General features: G+C 41.0%; 3 protein-coding genes across 4 annotated transcripts in view; 1 reads left to right on the forward strand and 2 right to left on the reverse strand.

The window, feature by feature from the left end:
* Positions 1-2,744: 2,744 nt before the first annotated feature.
* On the forward strand, positions 2,745-9,776 carry c1qtnf6a (C1q and TNF related 6a). Its single transcript, XM_055036252.1, has 3 exons — positions 2,745-3,137; positions 5,783-5,983; positions 7,437-9,776. Exons 2-3 carry the CDS (start codon positions 5,797-5,799, stop codon positions 7,982-7,984), a joined length of 735 nt encoding a protein of 244 aa, XP_054892227.1. The 5' UTR covers positions 2,745-3,137; positions 5,783-5,796; the 3' UTR covers positions 7,985-9,776.
* A 951-nt stretch (positions 9,777-10,727) lies between these two features.
* Positions 10,728-19,396, reverse strand: chst12a (carbohydrate (chondroitin 4) sulfotransferase 12a). Its single transcript, XM_055036084.1, has 5 exons — positions 19,310-19,396; positions 15,486-16,123; positions 15,081-15,233; positions 14,813-14,992; positions 10,728-13,963 (listed from the first exon to the last, which is right to left on the reverse strand). Exons 2-5 carry the CDS (start codon positions 15,849-15,851, stop codon positions 13,415-13,417), a joined length of 1,248 nt encoding a protein of 415 aa, XP_054892059.1. The 5' UTR covers positions 15,852-16,123; positions 19,310-19,396; the 3' UTR covers positions 10,728-13,414.
* A 1,140-nt stretch (positions 19,397-20,536) lies between these two features.
* Positions 20,537-21,621, reverse strand: part of card11 (caspase recruitment domain family, member 11) — a 28,966-nt gene continuing 27,881 nt past the window's right edge. For both annotated transcript variants that reach the window (XM_055036190.1, XM_055036189.1), the window contains exon 25: positions 20,537-21,479. In XM_055036190.1, coding sequence (XP_054892165.1) covers positions 21,275-21,479 — 205 coding nt within the window. In that variant the 3' untranslated portion in view covers positions 20,537-21,274. The remainder of the gene's footprint in view (positions 21,480-21,621) is intronic.

Below are 21,621 nucleotides of genomic sequence, written 5' to 3' on the forward strand. Positions count from 1 at the left end.
ATTATGTAACCGAATAGGAGCAAGCAGTTGCCACGTTCATTTGTACGGCTGTGCGAAATGGTAGCATGTTTAGTTTTGACAGCGTTTACGCAGGAACCCAGAGTTGTGCTGGTGTGGTCAGATGTACCACAGATATATGGAGCGTGACTGTTTCTCTCATGTGCAGAGCCTTGAAAATATATTTATACACATTTTTGTTTTCGTCTTTCCCCCCACATTTACCACATGCTGCAGTGGTGTTGAGATTTTATCTGATAGGACAACACAATTAAAATAAAAAATACAGTTTTGAAATGAAGTCTTAATTAAAGCGGTTTCAATTAAATATGCATTTTTTTATGTTTCTGTTTTTAGCCACCTTTATTCACAGATCTCAAAATAAAATCCAACCAAGTGAACTATTTATTTTATTAATCAGCCAATCTGGATGGAATTTTTTTTTTCCAGCTTTATTTTTATATTTTTAATTTTAACATAAATATCACACAGGGACAAACTGCAGCGAGACCCATCTAGATATTGGAGATATTTATTATTATGATCAAATGTTTGTCAATTTTGATGTCTTAAATAAAAACAAAATGCGTAAGATTTTGTAAAGAAATAGAAAACAAAATAAATAAATGAGCAACAAGAATCGAAAAGTTTAATTTAATATCCAAAACAAGAGAGGATCCGTATGTCTTTATTTTTAAATGTTAGAATAAAATCTTCACATCTTAGTTTTTCCAAATTCAATCAAGTTTATTTGTGTAGCGCACATTTGATTTTATTTTTTTACAACATAAAGTCAAAAATGAAAAGTCATAAAAACATCATACAGTCACCAATTGAGAAAACCAGAAACAAACATGACATTTTCTCATCAATAGACATCATATATATTGGTAAACGTTTCTTTTATTATGGTTAAAAGGTAACTCTAAACAGACGGGGGGTTAGCCTTGATTTAAAGGAACTTTGTGTTTCGGCTGTTTTGCAGTTTTCTGGAAGTTTGTTCCAGATTTCTGATGTGTAGAAACCGAATGCTGCGTCTGGTTGTGGTTTAGGGGAAGAACTTAACCTGAGTAACTTAATCTAAATAAATCCAGCAGTTCAGTTTCTGGCCGTGGAGGATTGTTAGAGGACAAGCAGCATCACGAAGATCAAGAAACTCAGAATGCAGGTCAGGGAGAAAGTTGATGAACAGTAAGAATAAAAAATGATAGAAAGGTATTTGATATGGTCACAAGTCCAACATGTAGAAGGTTCTCAATGCAGGTCAGAAGGAAAGAGGCTGTAAAAGATGAAAACAAAGCAGAGGTTCGTCTTTCTGCAGCACAGGAGCTGACATGTCGGCGTTTATATGCTGCGTCAGAATGGCCCAGTCAAAGTCCAGACTGAAAAATGACAAAAGTGCGAACGAGTTTGATAGCTATGAATCCTCGGTGCAGTAGATCAGAGCAGCGGTAGACGAAGACGCTCCGGGCTTGTTTTGGACCTCTAACCCACAGCGGACTGGCAGAACGCGAGGACGGACCCGGACATGAGCGCCACCTGTTCATCTGTCAGCCACGGCAACCGCAAGGGACAAACAGTTCCTCAACCCAACACGTCCAGAACATGCGCACAAAAAAAAACCCCAAAGCACCTGCTTGCAACATAGAAGCACATGAAAAAAAAGAGACACTTTGTGTTTTGCACGCATGTTCTTTTGCATACGTGTGCTGCAGGCCGAGAGGAGCCAGACAAAACGCTCTCACCGGCTCTCTTTTTTTTTTTTCTCCTGAGCTAAACCACAAGAGTGCTTTGAGGTCTGAAGTTTGAACTCACCTCTGCTTTTTTCAGTTTGAATGCACTTCCCCTCTAATCATGCCGGTGCTCAAGAACAACATATCTTGAAGAAAAATGAGAGTGGGGTTGCGGTCGGAGGGCCCTGGGGGTGTGGAAATATCTTAATTTCACCGCAAAAAAATCTCTTATGAACAGAATATCTGATCTACTTTTGACCACAGGGCCCCCAGCTGTTTCGCTCTCTTGCTTCTTGGTTGCATGAGCTTCACATTCTGCTGTGGTTCTGCAGACGGGAGGGGAAAAATGGTTCCTCTGCAAGGTGGGAGCCGCTAACTGTATTCATCAGGTGCATGGGCGTTGAGAGACAACATGCAGCTGGGGACATTTAGGGAGGATGAAGCAGGATTGCAAAAATGCAAAAGTCTCCTTCTTTAAATTTTGCAAATTCACCAATCAGAAAACAACGTGTCTGAGGAAAGTAAATCTAGATTATGTCAAATGCTGAGAATTAATCCAGAAGCGTACAAATCCATCGCATCGTAGCCTGGGAATGATGATCTTAGTGGATGCAAACTTCTGAATTTAATAAAATAATAAAAAGAATTTGGTTCCATTCTCTTGCCATTTATCAAATAGAAATAGTTTAGGTAACCCTAACAGGAAGCTTTTAGGCTAATTTGATGTCAGGAAGTGAGAGAAAAAAAAAGGTTCACCTTATTGACATGGAGTACGCCTGAAAAATATGGGTTCGATCACATTTCGCGTCTGCCTTTTAGTTTCTGTAGTTTGCCTTATGTAATCCTTGAGGTAATCGTCCTCCCTCTGAGCAGCTGAACTCAAAACTCAACTCCAAAGCTAATCAAAACATTCCCCTTCTGTTTCCCCTCGTCTTTCCGCTGGATTGCCTCATTCCTTGCAGCTGGGTCTCTGGAAATCTGAGAGGAATTCAGTGCAGAAGAAAAGCGGACCCTCCCGGGACCGACCAGCGGCTTCCTGTGTGTCTGATCCAGGAAGTGTTCATCAAGGCATCATTAGACCTGAGCAGCAGTTAAAATGAGATTTTCTCATCAGACCGGGCGCTTTCAGAGTCATTAAAAACATTTTAAAGCGATCAGGCGCGCAAATCTTGCCCCGCGCTTTTAGTTGGGTCAAAAACGCGGGAGGCTGGTGTTGCTGCCGCTCTGCTTAAGTCAGAGGTCAGCAGGAAACTGCTGGGCTTTGATCGCCAACTGGATGCTGCTGTTGCATAAACGGTCATGAAGGAGGGATCGAGAGAAAGAGGGGTTTCCTCTCGGGAAACTTCACTCACTCTCACAGAAAAACGGGAAAGCTGCGGACTCGGGAATCTGCCTCCAGAAGCCGAGGTGAGGGTCACTAACGTCCACTTTGTCTGGATTATCAGTTAAGCTGCAGGTGCGAGACGGACACCGACACGAGGATTGCTTTGAAAAATAATAAGAAAAAAAAAACTACTGAGTTGGAGCGGGAAGTGGGAGGAGATTTCTTTGTCTTTGAACTTTTAAAATCTTGGTTTTATAACATAGTTGCATGTATGGGATTTGTTACAGAAGGCTGCTGTTTAGGAGAAAAAAAACCTCACTGTTATGAAACGTGTTGGAGATAAACACTGAGCAGCAGACGTAGATTTATGGTTCGAATGAAACCGTAAATCACATTTTTGGGATGAGCTGGGTTAGCTTAGTTTGAGCAAATTGCTGCCAAAGTCGAGTTTAAATAGATCAGGGCGTAAACATGGGACATACAGCTCTAACCAAAAGAAAGCATTCACCCCAAAGGGTTTGCTGTCTGCAAATAATAAAAAGAAGAAGTAATCCATCCAGCACATCAAGAAGTAATCCATCCGGCCGTTTGATTTGATTCGAGCAAAAAAGTTCCTTAAATTAGTTCAACTAAAAGACAAACTGGTCCAACTCGAGCCAAATCAAACAGAATCTATTCTAATGTGTTGAGTTTCAGATTAAGTCACGTGAAGTCTGGCTTTACGTCGATTACAAAGCGACATGTCATCAGTCGATCGTCATCTTTCGTGTTGGTGGAAAGTCGTCTGTCTTTGCGGCGTTGCCTCCTCCTCATCAAGCATGTGGTGACAGTGGAGAGGAAATCTTTAACTCTCAACAGAACCAGACTGGACTTGATGTGGGTTGAAGAGACGTGACAAAAAAAAAAAAAAAAAAAGAAAAAAAAAAAAAAACAACAACAATGACGATGATGCAGGGAACGAGGCGTACTTTCAACATGAGAGATAAACAAACATCAGATGATGCTGTTATATTAGCACATCAGTGGCTGTTTACCAACTAAAGAGAGAAAGGTGAAGCATACAGAGAGAACCAGTTGTGTCCTATTAGTAAAGAGGGTATGAAATGTTTATTTCTGTTAAACTGACAAAATTATATATATGTGTACAATCTAAAACATATAAGCTCACCTGATGCTACCCTATGTTCTTTGTCCAGTTGGGATATTCATTTGTGGCCACATTTCCGACATCCCTTAATTCAAGATTAAGTGTAAGATTTCAATTCATTGCAAAAAAAAAAAAAAAAAAAAAAAGAAAGAAAAAAGACCCTCAGCACAATACCACCACCACCGTGTTTGAAAACTGAAACTCCCTTCAACTGTATGTCCCGCGACCGAGGGCCAAGAGCTCAATTTTTATCTTGTTTGACCTAAGAAAACACTGAAAATGTTTCGTTTTGTTTTCCTGGAACTAGAAGAAATGTCTCGTGAAACTCAAAAATATGTTTTCAAAGTAAAGAAGTCCCATCTAGATCCGATCAGTCTGGAATACGTATGACTTGGATCAAATCTTCCAAAAGATTCCTTTAAAAATCTGTCAGAATATTCCCTTAATTCAGCACCAAGTCGCAAGGTGGGAACCAGCTGCTGACGTCAGCGCCATCAGCCAGTGTCAATATTGTCTTGCAGTACTCACACTGGACACAGGAGGCAGCACTGATTCCCACAGCATTGACACTCGAAAAGCAACAGATACTCTTTCAGTTTCCACATGATTCTTTTTGTTTGTTTGTTTTGGGGTTTTTTGTCATGTGGCGCCCCCCTCTGGCGTGTCGCCCTGGTTGGACAGACATCAAGGCTTTTGGGAACCAAGATGAGTGAAAACAACAAACAAAAACATCCCCCAGTGCTAAACTAAATACCTTATATGTGCATATTTGTTTTCTTTGAATTAGATGTTTGGAAAAGACGCCGAAAGACTTTTCTAATCTGTATCATTCTTCGACTTTTAGATAGTTCCTGATTATTTGCTGCTATTCCTGATTATTTGACTTTATAAAGACTTTAAGGAGGATGCATGGACACCAAAATGATCCTCAAAAAGCCAAAGTTGTCCATCTTATTTTTTAACAGTTATCATTCAAGGTAAACATCATGCCAGTCTGGAAAATGAATGATTTAAATCACGTCAAACTCGAGGTCCGGGGGCCAAATCTGGCCCTCCGTAGCTTTTTAATGTGGCCCTCTGGACTTTAGAGGAAGACATAAAAATCTCTGCACAGTGTGCTTAAATAGTTTTATCTATCAAATCAAAGCTGTTTTTATGCGTTTATTGCGAATCAGTCCCTCCACTTTTCTGCGAACTGTCGTGGAAATTCACGCAAAAATCAACAAATCCCTATTTTTTAGCACTAATACAGAATTATGAGTTTATTGCAGGTCTTTGGCAAAAATGGTGAAAAATATTGGAAATTCTCCCACATGTAGATGAATGTATTTCTTACTTCTGCTAAACATCTGTCTCAGCCTCACTTGATTTCTGATAATGAAATAAATGACCTTGATTTGTCCCAAAATCCAATTGACGCGCCTGATTTAAAAACATTATTACAATCTCAGATCGATGTCATAGCCTCTCCCCATTCAACCTGCCGCATAGTTGGAGAAGCCAGTGTTATTTTAATTATCATAAGTCATTTGTCTGAAGCTATTTTATGTATTTATAGTAATAACCTCTATATCTCTGCAGCCTTAAGGACAGTTATGTTGGGTGTCGTTCTCCTCCTGCTCTCCTCCTTCTGTCCTGGGGTCACGGTTCCTCCGCCCAACGCTCCCTGCAGCAGATGCTGTGACCAAATGCCGCCAGCAGAAGGCAGCGGAGATCCTCCGACGCTGGCAGAGTTCGCCGTCCCAGAGATCCGCACCTACATCAACATGACTATCCTGAAAGGTTTTTTTCTTCTTCTTTCTGTCTTTAAAGTCGTAATCAGAGGAGAGCTGTTAAAACAAACCCGGTTAATCAGGACTATCCGTCGTATTTTGTTGGGGTAAACTCAACAAAACCATTTGACATTTACTTGTGAAACAAATTGAAAACACTTCATATTTGTGTGTCAATTTGTGATTTTCTACTGCACAAAATTCTAATCAGATAATCAAGTCTGTGATTTGATTAAATGTGACTAAAGGGGTGTGATTTTTTTTTTTTTTTGCAATGTCCAGTTCTTACAGTAAACCAAAATCATACTTTATACTTCCTTTGACTTTATCTTAGTTTAAGAATCTTTTTTTTAAAATAGGAATATTTGGACTTCATATATGTTTAATAAAGAATCTACAGATTTAATTTAAGGAATAAATAAGAGTCAGGTTAATCTCTACAGCACATTTCAGCAACAAAGTGTTGAAACCATCATAACGTAAAAAAGCCATTAAGCAGTAAATATTAAATTATCAAGCAAATACACATCAGATATGGTGGCCAATGTTCCAATTACTGCTAAACATTTAAAGGAATTCAGAGTTTTAGCTGTTTTGCTGTTTTCTGAACTTTTGTTCCAGATTTGTGGAGCAGAGACACTTAATTCTGCTTATTGGATTTATGGGTGAAAATAAAGCGCTGACCCACAGCTTGCCGAAACGTCACTAAAACGTTGGAGGAATCTCGCGTGCAGGATGTTTGTGGGTTTTTCTCGGAAGCGCTGCCTTGTTTAAAAAGCCGCCCACACAATGACTTGTCCATGATTTGGTGTGGATTTGTTGCGACGACTTGGCTCGTTTTCCTGCAGGAATGTTCAGTTTCAGTGCTGCTGATCAGATGGACGGCCTCAGGCTAGATTCATTTCAGAAACGAAAGGGCGTGGAGCCGATGGAGAGTCGTCTCTATTAGCCTTTGCTCTGCATTTGGTATTTCATGTTTTTTGTTAGTAAACCTTTAAAAAAAAAGAAAACCATTTCTTTCACTTTTTTTCCCCCAATAAAGAATATTTTATGCCTTCTCGGTGCATCTTCATCAATAACCAGTTCAGTTACACTTACTTGAGCAATGTTTTTTTGGGGGGGGGGGTGGAATTACTTTTAGGAGTATTTTATATTACCCTAATATGAAATATCATGACTCTTACTTGAGAAAATTTGTGTCAGCAATTACAGAACACATTTTAACCAAACATAGACACAAATCTGCAGTTTTTGTTAAAGTTTCATAAGTTTTATATTGAAACATTTAGGGAAAAAATTTTCTTTTGACTTATTTTGAATTTGTATTATTCATATAAATTATTTTCATTTTGGCCTTTTTTAGTATTAAATAATTGTTTTACTAAATACTTTTTAAAAAATTATTATTCTTACTCAATGTCTTGGTAGTTTTACTCTTACTTGAGTAACTTAACCTCACTCAGGTGACAAAGGAGACCGTGGTGACAGAGGGACCCCAGGAAAAGTTGGACAGGAAGGCCCTGCGGGGGCTCAAGGCGCAGCGGGGTCAAAGGGCAGCAAAGGCCACGCGGGGCCTCCAGGAGACCCCTGCAAGCTCCCGCACTCCGCCTTCTCCGTGGCCCGCCGGAAGTCCCTGCACAGCGACGACGCCTACCAGGTGGTGGTCTTCGACACGGCCTTCGTCAACCTCCACGGCGACTTCGACATGTTCCAGGGGAAGTTCCTCTGCCGCGTCGCCGGGGTCTACTTCTTCAACGTCAACGTCCACTCGTGGAACTTCAAGGAGACGTACCTGCACATCATGCAGAACGACGCGGAGCAGGCCGTCGTCTACGCGCAGCCCAGCGACCGCTCCATCATGCAGAGCCAGAGCGTCCTGCTGGCGCTGCGGCCGCGCGACGCCGTGTGGGTGCGCCTGTTCAGGAGGGAGCGCGAGAACGCCATCTACAGCGACGACGTGGACGTCTACATCACGTTCAACGGGCACCTCGTCACGGCCGGCGGGGAGTGAGCGACGCGGAGGTGACGTTTCGTTTCGGGTTCGTCTGTTAGCGTGTTCGCGCCGTTTTCACGTTTCCTCAGGTCACGGCCTCAAACGTGGGCAAGTCTCGCGATAAAACAGGAACGCGCTTTTCTTGACTGGCACGTCTCAACATAATCAATCTTCCATGTTTAAGGAAGTAATTCCCGCAGCACGTAAGCATTTTTTGGCTTAGTTTCTGTTGTAAATATCTTGGTACACTTGAAATCAAGACAAAATTAACTTTTTAGCAGGACAGAGGAGCTTCTTTTATTTCAATAATCCCTTAATATTAACGAAAACCTCCTAGATGTGAGTGCAGTACTCTGACAATTCACCTGGACAAAATTTATCACCAGGGTGATGGACAGTATTTTGTTTTTCCACCATTTTGATCTCATTCTGCAGAGTTAAATCAACACTATGCTGAGTCCATTTGGTCCTTATCAGAATTGGAGTTAACTCTTTTCAGAGTTATTTCAAGAAAAGTTTGAGTAGTTATAACTTTTTCAAGTGTTAAAACTTCTTGTTGAAATTACTTTGAAAGGCGATAACACCAATTCTGATACGGACCAAATAGTGTTGATTTAACTTTGCAGAATTTAGCGAAACACCTTCTCTGTGTTTACTGTGTCCGTTACATGCGGTTTTCTTTTCCACACATCTATATTAGATAGATTACACTAAAATATCCGTAACGGCTTCGTTTACTGTATTGCAGTCATTTTGGAAACCTTAACAAAGTCACAAAGTCACTGAATGCAGCATAACCACACTAGGAAGTTCAACCCAGGACAGTAAATTTATGCTTGAAAGAAAATAACTCTCTGGCTTTCACTACAGACATTTCAGTACAACCGCAGGAAAATGTGTCACAATGCGAAAGATGTACAGGACAATTATAAAACGTCCTGCTTTAAAGTCTTTCAGCGTGTTGATGGAGGCTAAAAAAATACATGATCTGTGCTTTTCTAGTGGTAAGCTGTCTGATTTAACTGGCTAATTTTAAAATATGTTCAGGGTTTCCCTCAGTGTATTATAAGCCTGGCAGGCCACCAGGCTTTACATGTTCCCCCACCAGGCTAATAATTGCTTATTTACTTCAGACTTTTTAAAATGTTTGCATTTTATAAGACTTTATAGTTGGTGTTCAGGTATTAATCTTCCAATCTTTCAATAACACATAATTATCAAGTGATATTTTCAAATTTCTTGTCAACTTTAAACATTTTTTAACTCAAGAACACGACAGGCTGCTGGTGCCCAACCACCGGGCTTAGCAAGTATTCTGGGGAAACCTTTTATGTTTCTTGCCAAAATGTTTTTCTGTGTGTTAGCACAAAACTGAATTCGCTGAATCATCTTTCTGAATGACTCAGACTGGGGACAAGAAATGATCAAATATTATGTTGCCAAAAAGTAGCAACAAATAAGATTTTATTTATTTATTTATTTGTTAAGTAATAAATAAATAAATGATGTATGTACCTTAAGATTATTCTCTACTCTGTTCCAACTGCGACATCAAAACATTCAATTACACAAGTCCAACATGATTGCACCTAAACTGCTTAGCAGATGTGTAAATATATGAAAAAGGAAAATCATAACTGAAACCATTGTGTTGTGTATTTTGTAACAGTTTAAGCTTGACTGCCTTCTGTGGGTTTGACTCCTCGCGATGAAAATCTAGAAGGGTTTATAACTTCATCACTATGATCTTTTGATATGTATTGTGGAATAATCACTCATTTGTACTATTAAAAATATGGAGTGAAATTAATTTGTGCTTCTCGTGTCTGCAAGATCAAACAGTGTTATGTAAGGGAGCACCAGCAGGCGGCGCTGCAGGAGGAAACTAGTTGGTCAGTAATGCCTCTTCACCAGCCTGCCTTCAGTCTCCGTGGTAACCAGCTGTTGTTCTGAATGGATGCTAGCCCGGATGTTAACTCGGTTTCACACTACAACATCAGACTAACAGCACAACACGTCCAAGTGGATTCAGAGGCAGGCATCATGAGGCACAAAGTTAAATATACTCATCAGAAGGAAGAGAAGCTGCTGCAAGACCTGAGTAATGTCTTACAACAAAGGCTGTATTATTCTGACTGCTGACAGCTATTTTACTGTTCCTGTACAAATCATACATTTTACTTGAATGGCATATTTTTATCTATTTTGACGAGAAATTTGTGTCAACTCTTGCTTACACCAAATCAGTGATCCCTAATCAAATGATCTAAAATATGTTTAATTTGCCCAAAATCAAACATAGTACTATGTAAATTTAAGAGAAATCTTTAAATTACAGTTAGCAGTGTTAGTTTGGTACCAGTTCTATGTAATTAAAAAAAAAATATTAAAAGTAAAATGTCCAAAAATCAGAGGAGTTTTCACTGTGATTTTGAATTGATCCAGATGTAGTTCTTTTAGTTGACCTCTAGATGGCAGTAAAGTCCCGCTAATTGGCATTTAGTTGTGTTTCACTACTGGAATGTTCTTGAGAGAAAAAAACACAAAAGGTCCAGCAGACCTGAGGCTGGAATAGCTTCAAGTGTGATAAATGTAGATTTCAACTTATGAGACAAAATAGACATGGTGAGAACCTAAAGGTTTGTCAATATCTACAATAACTGTATATTGTATTGTGCTTTGTGTTTGTTGTAGAACTTAAAATGTGGGTCGTATTTTGTTCTGTAGCTTTAATTTCTCATTTACAAAAAACAGCAAACACTCATATTCATTTGTTTTATTTGAACCATAAACAAATTCTGATTTTTGACTTGCAAACATTTCTGTTTCAATGTTTTTTTTCCCCCTTTGCTCATTGACGGAAAGAAAAATAAATAAATAAAGTCGGAATTTTACATAGGGAACGTCAAAAAAGAAGATGAATAGAAAACAAAAGATATGAAAATACAACAGGACTTAAAGTACAAACACAGCAGAGGTGGACTCCATCCACTAACAGCATATGGCCACAAGATGAAGACAAAACTTCCCCTCAGCCCCGTAAACAATTCTGCATAAAGATCAGAGATTAACAAAAAAACATTAACAAAGAAACACCAATACGTCCGTCTATGACATCAATGAAGAGTCAGAACAACAGCGACATCCAGCATGGAGTGTGACACTGAACACCAGCACAACAAAGGAGAATCCAAACAAATGGAGAGATTAATAGCAAAGTCCCACGTTAACAGTTCAGCCGAAAGGCTTTGTTTTTCTTTTGGTCCCTAAATACAGTTGAAATCAACACGCAGTATATCAAATATTCCTTTTTGTGAGCCTGTGATTTTAGTAAAAATTAAGTCCTATAAAAATACTTTCTTTTTTTAAGCTTTGTAAACTTTTAGCAACCAAAGGCACTGTCTTTTCCTCACTTTCATCACCGAAAGCCAGAGATTCACTAATACCATAACTCCAGCCTCACACATTTCCTTTTGACTAACACTATTCATGTCGAACCAGCTGTCAGCTGTGCAGTTCATCAAAGCTCATAGTAATGCTACAAAAACAATGCAATGTACCGCATAATAAATGCAGAAGCAACCTGTGTATATCATGTTCAGGGGTAAATGACAGCACATAGTTGCAGTCTGCAGGAAAGCGTGGTATCAGTAACGGGAGCTTTGTTCGTTCTCCATTTTTGTCGTGTTTCTTTTTCCTTAGCGTAGTGTTTACGTTTGGTTTGCTACCAATATGACGCTTTTAAAAAAGCTACAATCTTAAAACCATCTGGTCTTTTCTATGTCTTAAAGTCCTTCTCAGAGAAAGTACTTGAAGCATAAAGTAATGCTCCACTGCCCCTCCCCCACACACTGCTCTTCAGCTGGCTGAAAGAACGCTACAACACCTTCCCGTTGGTTAGAAAAACACAGAAACTAAAGGTAGCTCTCCATCTTCTTCATATGTATTTGAAATAAAAGCAGCTCACGTTGCATCCAGTCCTTGTGTGAAACTAAAGGTAGCGCTGTTTCAAGACGACTGACTGAATGCTAAAAAAGAGACAATGTAAACAATGAGCACAGCTATATTCAGCAGTTGGATATCTGTGTAGATTTTTGCTACTTTTTCACCTACGTTATAGGCAGCATCATTAAAAGTGTAAGGATAAATACGCTATTTTCTGAGGAATCAAAGCGATCCTTTTGTTTTTATTTTGTTAACATCATAATACTGACATTTTTACTCAAGGCTTTCATACCTTAAGAAACTCTTAACTGCACTTTTCTCATTCTGTATCCACTTTCATATGTACTTTTGTATAATCTTCTATAAGTTACTACATTGTATTCATGAGCCGCTGTTTTTAAGTGGCTCTAATGAAGCTTAGAGCGTCCTCAGAGTAATTTTGGTTTAATCAGGGACTGAAACACCCCAAGTAGAAACCATAAAACCAAAGTCAATGGAAATAGTTTGGAACGTAAAATCTTTCAAAATATCCTGCAAGTTTAATCTACATGATTCTATAAAATACTACTTTTGCCAAGGGAAATAAACTTACAAGCAATTGTTGTGAATATTCTAGAGAGACGGTTTGTTTAAGGTCATGAAATTGTGACGGCGTGAGTTAGCCCAGACCTGTCTGAAAAGAAAACAGAAAGCAAAGACACGAATGAGAGATTTCCCTTTGACAAAAAGAGTTTTGAAAAACAAGCAGAGGCACATCTGTGTGTCAGTAACCGTAAGAATATGTCTGAAACAAGCCGAGACAAACCCAGGTCACCAGCTGCCTGCTGCTGTGCTTCCTTATGCTCAGGCTACATTGTGGCAATCGGCTTTAAAACTAGCCAGACATCAGCAGCGGTACTTGATTTCCAGCACATATTTTCCTTGCAGAACCTTGTACAGCTGATATAAATCAATCAACCCGGTTCAATGCACAAAAACGAACTCTTAAAGTGTGGATACGAGGTAAAAAAATTGGACTTACTTCAACATAAAATCCCTTTCATGCTTAAAAACATTGCACTTTAAACAATGTGAAATAAACCAGCTAAATACTGATAGTGCAGTGATAATTTAAGATAATCTAGACACAAAAAAAATGATCTAATTGTCCAAAGCGTGCAATCACAACCGAAACGGTCTCTGTGCATCAATTTTGTTTTTTAAACAGAGTGCTACGACAGCATGTGAATTTAGTCACAAAAGTGGGCACAGATGGCATCACATAAAAACATGGAGGTAAAAGTCCCTAAAGAGGGAAGAGGGACACACTGCATGCTTTTTATGTGACTTAATGAGGCAGAAATGATGCCCGGAGTGTTTCTAATCATGTGCACATTCAGTCCAGCAAAGACACGACGGGAGAAGGTGTGTGTGTGTGTGTGTGACGCCTCTCGCTGGTCTTTGGAGGTGCGGCGCCCGCTCTGTGATTTTAAATACTACATTTCGCCTGTGCGTTTGCGTGAATCACTCATTGAGGATGGACTCTGGCCTGTCGTAACCAAAAAGCCGGAAGTCGGGCTCGTAGAGCTTGTAGAGCTGCCGGCGTGCCTCCACAGGCACCGGACCGAACCAGTCCGTCTCCCAGCTGCTCGCCGTCAGGTTCCTCTGCGAGGTGGGGAACTCCACCACGTTGTCCACCCGCAGCAGGCGCAGCAGGTGCTCGGCGTCCTCCTCCGCCGTTTCCAGGTGGCCCACGAAGTCGTACTGGATCTGGCACGGGTGGCAGAGGCGGTACACCTGCCGCCAGTGCTCGTTGAAGGGCATGTCCTTTTCGGTCTGCGGGTCCAGGAGGTACTGGGTGAAGTGGGAGAAGGACGGGCGGACGCCCAGAGTGAAGGCCTCGTCCACGGAGGCGGGAGGCGTGGGCTGGTTGGCGTAGCGCCGCAGCATGACTTGTGCAAAGCGCCGGTAGAAGTCCTCGTTGCGCATCTCGAATTTGTTCCTGTAGGCGGAGATGAGACGCACAAACGGATCCCGCACGAACAGGAACTTTGTGTACTTCTTCAGCTTCACCTGCCAAATGTAGTTCCAGCATTATTTCAAAATACATCAGTAGTCAGGGGGAAAGTAATTCACAATGACCTGTTTTGATGTTTTTAACGCAGCCTTTGAAAAGAGGCCTAGATATAACAGAATGTATATGGAGAGACATCAGAGGGCGACCATGTACTGCTGTGAACAAAATACAAGAATACAGTAACGAAGTGAGCGCTCTTACCTCCCCCAAGATCCTCTGATCATCATATGATTTTTGAGAGTCAATAGGAAGAATTTTTCCTCATCCACAGAAAGAGTGCTGAGCTTCAAATCAAAATGCTTGTTGGCACACATGATTGAAACAATTCACCGAATAAATCGTGATTACTTCGGCGTCAACTAATTTAGTAATAAATGAATCGTTAACTAGGGCTTACGAACTCAAAAGAGGCCATTTGTTGAAAGAACAAAAACATTCAGAGAAGTAAAAACTGTACGAAATATATACGTTTTGAATTTAAGATAACTATGCAGGTTAGACACAGAACTCCTCAAATGACAGTTCTAGCTTCATCTGGCTCAAATTCTGTAAAAAAAACTAAAATGAATACAAATCTCCTGTAAACCACCTTTTGGATGCTGTTATTAATTGTTTAATCGAACAATAAGAAAAGTCTTTCAGTTTACTGATGTGAAGTCAAGCAGAAGGGATAGAGCTTTCCTCATGTTGATGCTGCAGATACATCCCCTGCAGCAAATTATCAAGAGGTCACTAAGGGATTTTGGGTGATAAAGTGTTTATTTTCTTGCTTACAAAATGAATGAATCGTTTATTTCCATTTTTTGATTGATTCCTAATATTGCATAAAATTTTTCAGAACTGACCTTCATGAGGTGCTTTGCGAACTTGCCGTAGCGCTTCCAGAACTTGTTGAAGGTAAAGTGCATGCTGCTGTTGTGGACCAGGTCCCTGGGGATGGCCAGAGGGTCTCTCTGAGGGGCGCCGTCCTGCTGCAGGCTCTCGCTGAGGACGATCATGATGCGCTTCCAGTTGCTGCACGCCACCTGAGGTCGCATTCACAGCAGAGAAACAGATAAACCTCGCGTTATAAATGGGACAAAATGTACAAAGCTGGCTGACCACGTTGCGTACCTTGGGAACATAGCAGTAGATAATGCCGTGTCTGTCGTCCACAATGAGGTGATCCAACTCTTTGTTAGGAATGTCGTCAAATGAACGGTTTTTGCCCGGAAACGCCACGCTGTCGTTGGCGCAGACCTCCTGGAGTAACCGTCGCCTCTTTTCCTGATTATTCCATTTGGAGAAACAATTATGCGATAAATATCACATGCTGTGCAATCGGTTAATCATGAATTGCAGTATGCAGACTCACAAACAGGCTCTTTGGTGAGCAAACATGTTAAGAGGAACAATAGATTAGTCAAATAATCACACATAGCAGCCCTAACCATCTTAATTCATGAGTAGATCATGGTTTGTCTCACTCTCTTTTCCACCTCTTTCCATATGAAGCCGCCTGTCAACACTTCAGCTCACCTGTCTCTCCCGTAGCTCCGCGGCGACCGGCGTCAGGTGAATCTTCCACTCCCTCCGGGGGACGTAGCGCTCCTCTGACTTCTCCGACTGGTTGCTGGAGTCCACCGGCACCGTGTCCGTGGGTTCCCCGGTTCCGGGCTCCAGGAACTGGTTGACGAAGGCGTCGATGTCGGACAGGAAGGACGGGGTCCGGGTGGTGCGGGGCCTCGGCCGGGGCGGCGGGTGGGGGACCTTGGGGCCCGGGGACACTGGGGTGTGCAGATAGAGGTGGGCGGCTCCCACGTCGTCCCAGTAGATGATGATGAGGAGGATCATGAAAGCCGAGCCCAGAACCACGAAAACGCGGAACATCCTGGATGTTCCCATAGTGACAGCTGCTTGCTACAGAGTCGCCATAGCAACAGACTTATGATTTCGCAGGGCGTCTGCAGAGTGTTGCCATGGCAGCAGATTATAACAGACACCTGTGTGTTTTCTCGTGCGCGGACCGGAGGACCTGGAGGCTCGGGTTTGCTGCGGGGCTAAAAAACACCCAGAAGCTCCGTGCGGGCGCGGTTAGAGACGCAGCGGCTTCAGCGGAGTCTGAAGTCGGATCGGGTCAAACATGACGGCAGGACTGGAGCCGGCCCGTCAAGGACCTGCGGAGAAAAGGACACAGAACACATCTTTGCACTCTTGAGAAAGAAGTATCCAACGCATGATGACAAATCCTATTAAATCACACCTGAATCGTGTCCTTTTGTTTGTTTTTGAAAAATATAAAATAAATCCAGGTCACACAAATCACAGCAACACCAGCCAATGTTTTCTGGTGAAAGATATGAGCAAACTAATTGAGACGTCTTTTTTTTTTTTCCAAAGATAATTTTAGATGGCTTCATCAGATTTTAGATTTAAGCAAAGCAAGCTCTCATTCAAACTATTCATGAGAAGGCTTGTCACAGTAACAAATTTTACTGGATGATAAATTGTCCCAGACTCTATTGCGATAAACAATAATATCGTTGTGTCGAGACAATTTTCAAGAAATGTAACGGTAATGGCAACAACACGTTCTCAAAGATTTATCAATTTTTAATTTTAGTCTACTTTTAATCCTGGTAATGGAAGATATTTTAAACATCCAAAATAAACAAATAAATGAAATATGAAGTCTTTGTAAACAAAATTATTCATCAAAAGAAAAAAAAAATTATTAAGACCAAAACACCAGCTTGAAGACTTTTAACATCCACTTTTTGGAAGGAGAAAAACGATAAATCGTTCAAATTAAAATGATTGAACTCGTTTTACTTTTTCATGCGATTAACTGATTTATTGTTTATTGTGACAGGCCTAGTGATGCGTTTCTTCTCTTCTCTTTTTAACAGCTTTGCTTGTTGTTATTACTGTTTGAATAAAACCTGCCAAGAGATGCGAAAGTTGATTTTAGATTTTTAAAATTTTATTATGAATTATTTCAAGTTACATACAGTTAAAACCAAACATTTACATACAGTAAATAAAAAGACACACATTTTTTCTTCCTCACAGTCTGAAGTTTTGAAACAAAGTTCGAGGACGTCTCAGCCGTGATTTATGGTAAGGCTGCTGCAGAATTTAACATTCGGGCCCCACGCCGCTTCCCAGTGGTAAGATCACAAACGTTTGTCAGATATTTTCAGGTCAGTGGGACTCGGCATACCAAAGAGGGATACGCTGAAGCCCGCAGCAGTGTTTGCTGTGAATGCCCCGCCCTCCTCAGATAATGAAAGTGCCAGTGTGCGCCACCTTTGAAGGAGAGGCAGTTATAAAAGGCTTGACCTCGGCACACGCTGCACAAGGGAGACACACAGATGCTCACTGTGCTCGCGCGGTAATTAGCTTGGAAGGGTCTGAAGTGGAGGCAGTGTCTGTTCCGTCCCCGAGTCGCATTTCCTGCATCTCGGGGATAATTGGGCTCCAGTCTTGTATACTTCTCCTTCCTCTTTGGATCAAAAGTCACTCCCCCCCTCCCTCACTTGAGCTTACTTCTAAACTTGGAGCTGCCATCCGTCATGTTTCTGTACCTCCTCTTCCCCTGAAGCGAAGAGGCAATTATTGGCATGGAAACGTCTGTTAGGAGGCAGCAGACATCTCTTCGTCCTCCCTACAGACATATCAGCTGCTGTCTTACTACAACGTGTTGTATTTATCACCGCCGTCGGCAACAGCATAAGTGCTCCGGTGCAGTTTGCATTTCAGAGACTAGTGGCACATCAGACTAGTGGCACATCAGACTAGTGGCGGGTCAAAGTCTGCGCATTTTCCTTTGACCGGCTCGGACCAGGCAGGTCACGTTCGGAAAAATCAGTTTATTCTCAGTTTTTTCTGTTTAAAACTGGAACAATCCCGTATTCTAGCTTTCGAATGCATTAAGAAAACAATTTATTCTGGGTTTAGTAAAAAGATAAGGGTTACTTATTTATGATTGTACTGCATAAGTGGGAATCGCTGCGGTAATCCCACTATTTTTCAGTTTTACTCAATTGCCTCCATCAAAAAACTATTTTTTTTCTTTTAAGACCCACATTTATTACATTTAACTGCTTAATTAAAAACAAAGCTTACACAAATCAGTCTGTTTGAGGTGACTTTCTGAGTTTTCAAAAGGAAATCCAGCAAGAACACTCACTGAAGTATTTGTTATAAGTTGGCATCAAATTCATCCATAAGTGGTATAATAACATGATCGTCTCCATTTCCTGAATTACTCAACCACTATCAAAGACTTTTTTCCTATTTTTTATTCGTTTTCAGTCCAGGGTTTATTATAAGCCTGGCGGGCCACCAGGCCTTTCTTACCCACCCATCAGGATAATATTGAAATAGGTCACACTTGGTAAAAAAAAAAAGAGAAAAAAAAAGCTGAAAATCAGAATCAGCAAGGAAAGGCAGGTCACAATAACTGACCAACGAGGTTTAAAAACAGTCTGTGATTTCAGCTTCATACCAAATTGCAATGCAGTTTCATTGCGTGTGACATTTTAATAGCAAACCACTGTTTGTGTTATTTATAAATATCAAACAAATCCCAGGATCTAAGCGAGAAAAGAAATCACCAACAAGATACCACATGAACTAAATAATAACTGCAACTGTAATGACAATAATATTAAAATTTCAATGCTTTTATTACATCGGGATTGATGCAAACACAGTTACTGTGATTATTCTGCTACTGTCAAGAATGTGGACCCATAGTACCACATTGAAAGAGATTTTAAAAAACATTATGCTTAGTTTTGTGTTTTGATTCTTCTGAATTGATTCGAGAATCAAATTCAATTTCACACCATACATTTTCAAAGAGCTTGAACTTTGAGGTGGTGCCACTCACCTCAGTCGATGCCTTTATGAATTTAGTGTCCCACTATGATCTGTAACCTGCAGCTCCAGCCCAAACGGGAGCCTGGGCTGACGGATCCCCTCCGTCCTGTCCGCAGCAGCCCTCGGCGGATGCCAGACCGGACACAATGCTACCTTTGACGGACGAGCAGCGTCGCGGGAAGAGGCTGTTCCCTCCACCCGGGAGCCCCTCAAACCCCAACCCTGGCTTACAGCGACGTGTGCGGCGCATTTAGGCGAACACACATGACGAGTGGGTCAAGAAAACACCGAGTTTCTGCGGTCACGGCGGGTTTGTCGCGCTGTCAGTGTGCCTAACGGTCAAACAAGTCCAGAGCGCTGAGGCAGAGGTGTATGCGGGAGGAATGCGCACCGAAATCTCAAGATATTTAGTATTATGGCCATATTTTTGTGTGAAAAAAAAAGAACAAAGATATTAAAGAACTAGACGTCCTCACCTCTCTTTTTCCTTTCTGCTCCTCCGGTCGCGTTAGCCGAGCCTGCCCTGTCGGCGCTCCGTGCGATGAGAGCCGCTGCTTTTTCCGTGGGAGATGGAGCGAGATCTCCAAGCGAAACACCGCGAGAGTTTGTGGTTGAGCGTTTCTGCAACGTGAGCTCGCGAGGAGGACATAAATTCACTTTTCTGGGTCAGCTCCAACATGACATCTCTCTGATCCCGGGATGACTCACGCGTTCCCATCCTTCCCACGGGAACAAATGGTTAAAAATAACTTTTTAACTGCAACATTAAATGTAAAAAATAAAATAAAATAAAAAATTGACAAGAACGAGAGAAAAACACTGTTATCTTGATCAGGTGAATTAGGTGATACTGAAGACAGTTACCTGACTTGTGTTGTAACCTAATCTGTGTGGGATTGGACATAGTCAAAAAATTTGCTCAGTGTAATTGTCTTGTTTTTTGTTTTCTTGGCTTTCTTCCTTAAACACACACAGACAGTTTTACAACACAGAGCGGGGGAGGTAGTGCACCAAATGTAGCCTTTCTGCTCCATATACCTGATACCAGCCGCACTGGCAAGATTTTCCCACATATTTTCCGTACATGCACGATCATTTGGCTTTCTTGGAAAAGTATGTTCCTCAAAATTCCCACTGACCTCTAGAGAACCACAATAAACACCTTGAAAAACGTCTTGATGCTTTTTAAAAATGCTTTTCTTCATGTTTTACTCATTAAAACATAAAGATAGATATCAACAATAATGTGTTTTCTAGGAACGAGTTTGGACAGTCTTCCTCCTCGTGTTACCACCTTGCTATTAATCTTCAGTGAGAAGAGTTTGCACGCCTCCCTGGATGATATATGAGGGTTTTCTTGCATGCGCTGCCTGTTTCAAGTTATTCTACAGCTCTGGGCTTTGACTCAGTCCAGGAATTTCAATTGCTTAGTTTTCAGTCAGTCCCTGGTGAATTTATTGGTATTTTTGGGGCCATTTACATGTTGTAGAATCCAGTTCCGCTTCAGAAATATTTTCTTCACAAATAAGTTGAAGGATTTCTGAGCTTCTCACCAATCTGACAATGTTGCAATTTCATCTTGAGATATTCTGTGGTTGTTTAGGTAAATGTAGGTAACCATTTTTGTTTTTGTTTTTTTCTTGAGCTTGAAGTGCCTTGACATGACACATGGTAGGAAAAAAAAAAGACCAAAGACAAATGCACCATGTCGTTCAGATATTTATTTATATTTATTTATAAAAGCTTCTGAAAACCCACATAAGTTTCCTTCCACTGCAGTCATGCAGTATTCAGTGTTGATTTGTCACATTGAGTCCCAATAAAACACACTGGTGTGTGGTTGTAATGTCGTAGAAAGTGAAATGCAGACATATTCAGTAAATTAGAATATGCACTCCACTGAGGCTCATCTTTTAGATCAAAAGTGGCTTTTTGAAAATAACAATATTTAATCTTAACCTTAAGCCCACATTTCTGTATTTACAATGTCTTATCATTGTGTTTCAATTACCTGTAAGCAGAAAATCCTCATAACAGAAAAAAATGTAATTAATCTATACAATGTGACTGAATTACCTAGGTAATTTCAAGTTTTCTATAATTTTCTAGTTTGTGGAATATGACTGGTTTTCACTGGATTGGTTTTACTGTTGTTTCTGTAATGACCTAACCTCACCACCAGATGGCAGTTTAATCCTGGTTAAACTCAAATGTCTTTTTTAAATAAGTCTTCACATTAGGGGTTTTAAATCCGTTTATCTTTAGAAAATTGAAATACAATTTTACAAAATACATAATGCATTTGTTTGGGTCTCTAAGACGTGCCTCTTTGAGTCTGACTATAAATATAAAAGGAGAGCTACAGTATGAGTTACAAGTTTTGTGGTTTACTGCATCTAGCTACACACGTATTTAAATGTACAGACTGGTGCACAAGAGGCCTACAGCAGGTCCTGCTCCACCCAGATCGTCTTCTTCTGCTCCTCCAAAATTCTGTCCTTGATGAGCCTTATCAGGTCCTCCATCCCCGTCCAGGAGTCGGGCTCCAGGGTGGCGTACAGGCAAGGGATGGTCTCCAGCTCCTTCTCTTTCGCCCGACACAACCTCACAAAGTCTTCCTCCGACTCCACGCGCAGAGGCAGCTTCCTGTGTGGACAGGAAACAGGAAGGAAACAGCATTGCGGTGGTGAGTGCGGTGATGTTTGGAACCCGGTATCTCTGACGCCGAGATCGTGTGGAGCTGCAGCGGCCCGTCAAATTCAAAGACGTCACAGAATCCACCCAGAGA

The sequence above is a fragment of the Poeciliopsis prolifica genome, unplaced genomic scaffold (assembly GCF_027474105.1).
Source record: "Poeciliopsis prolifica strain line A6 unplaced genomic scaffold, Auburn_PproV2 SCAFFOLD010, whole genome shotgun sequence".
In the NCBI taxonomy this organism is placed as follows: Eukaryota; Metazoa; Chordata; class Actinopteri; order Cyprinodontiformes; family Poeciliidae; genus Poeciliopsis; species Poeciliopsis prolifica.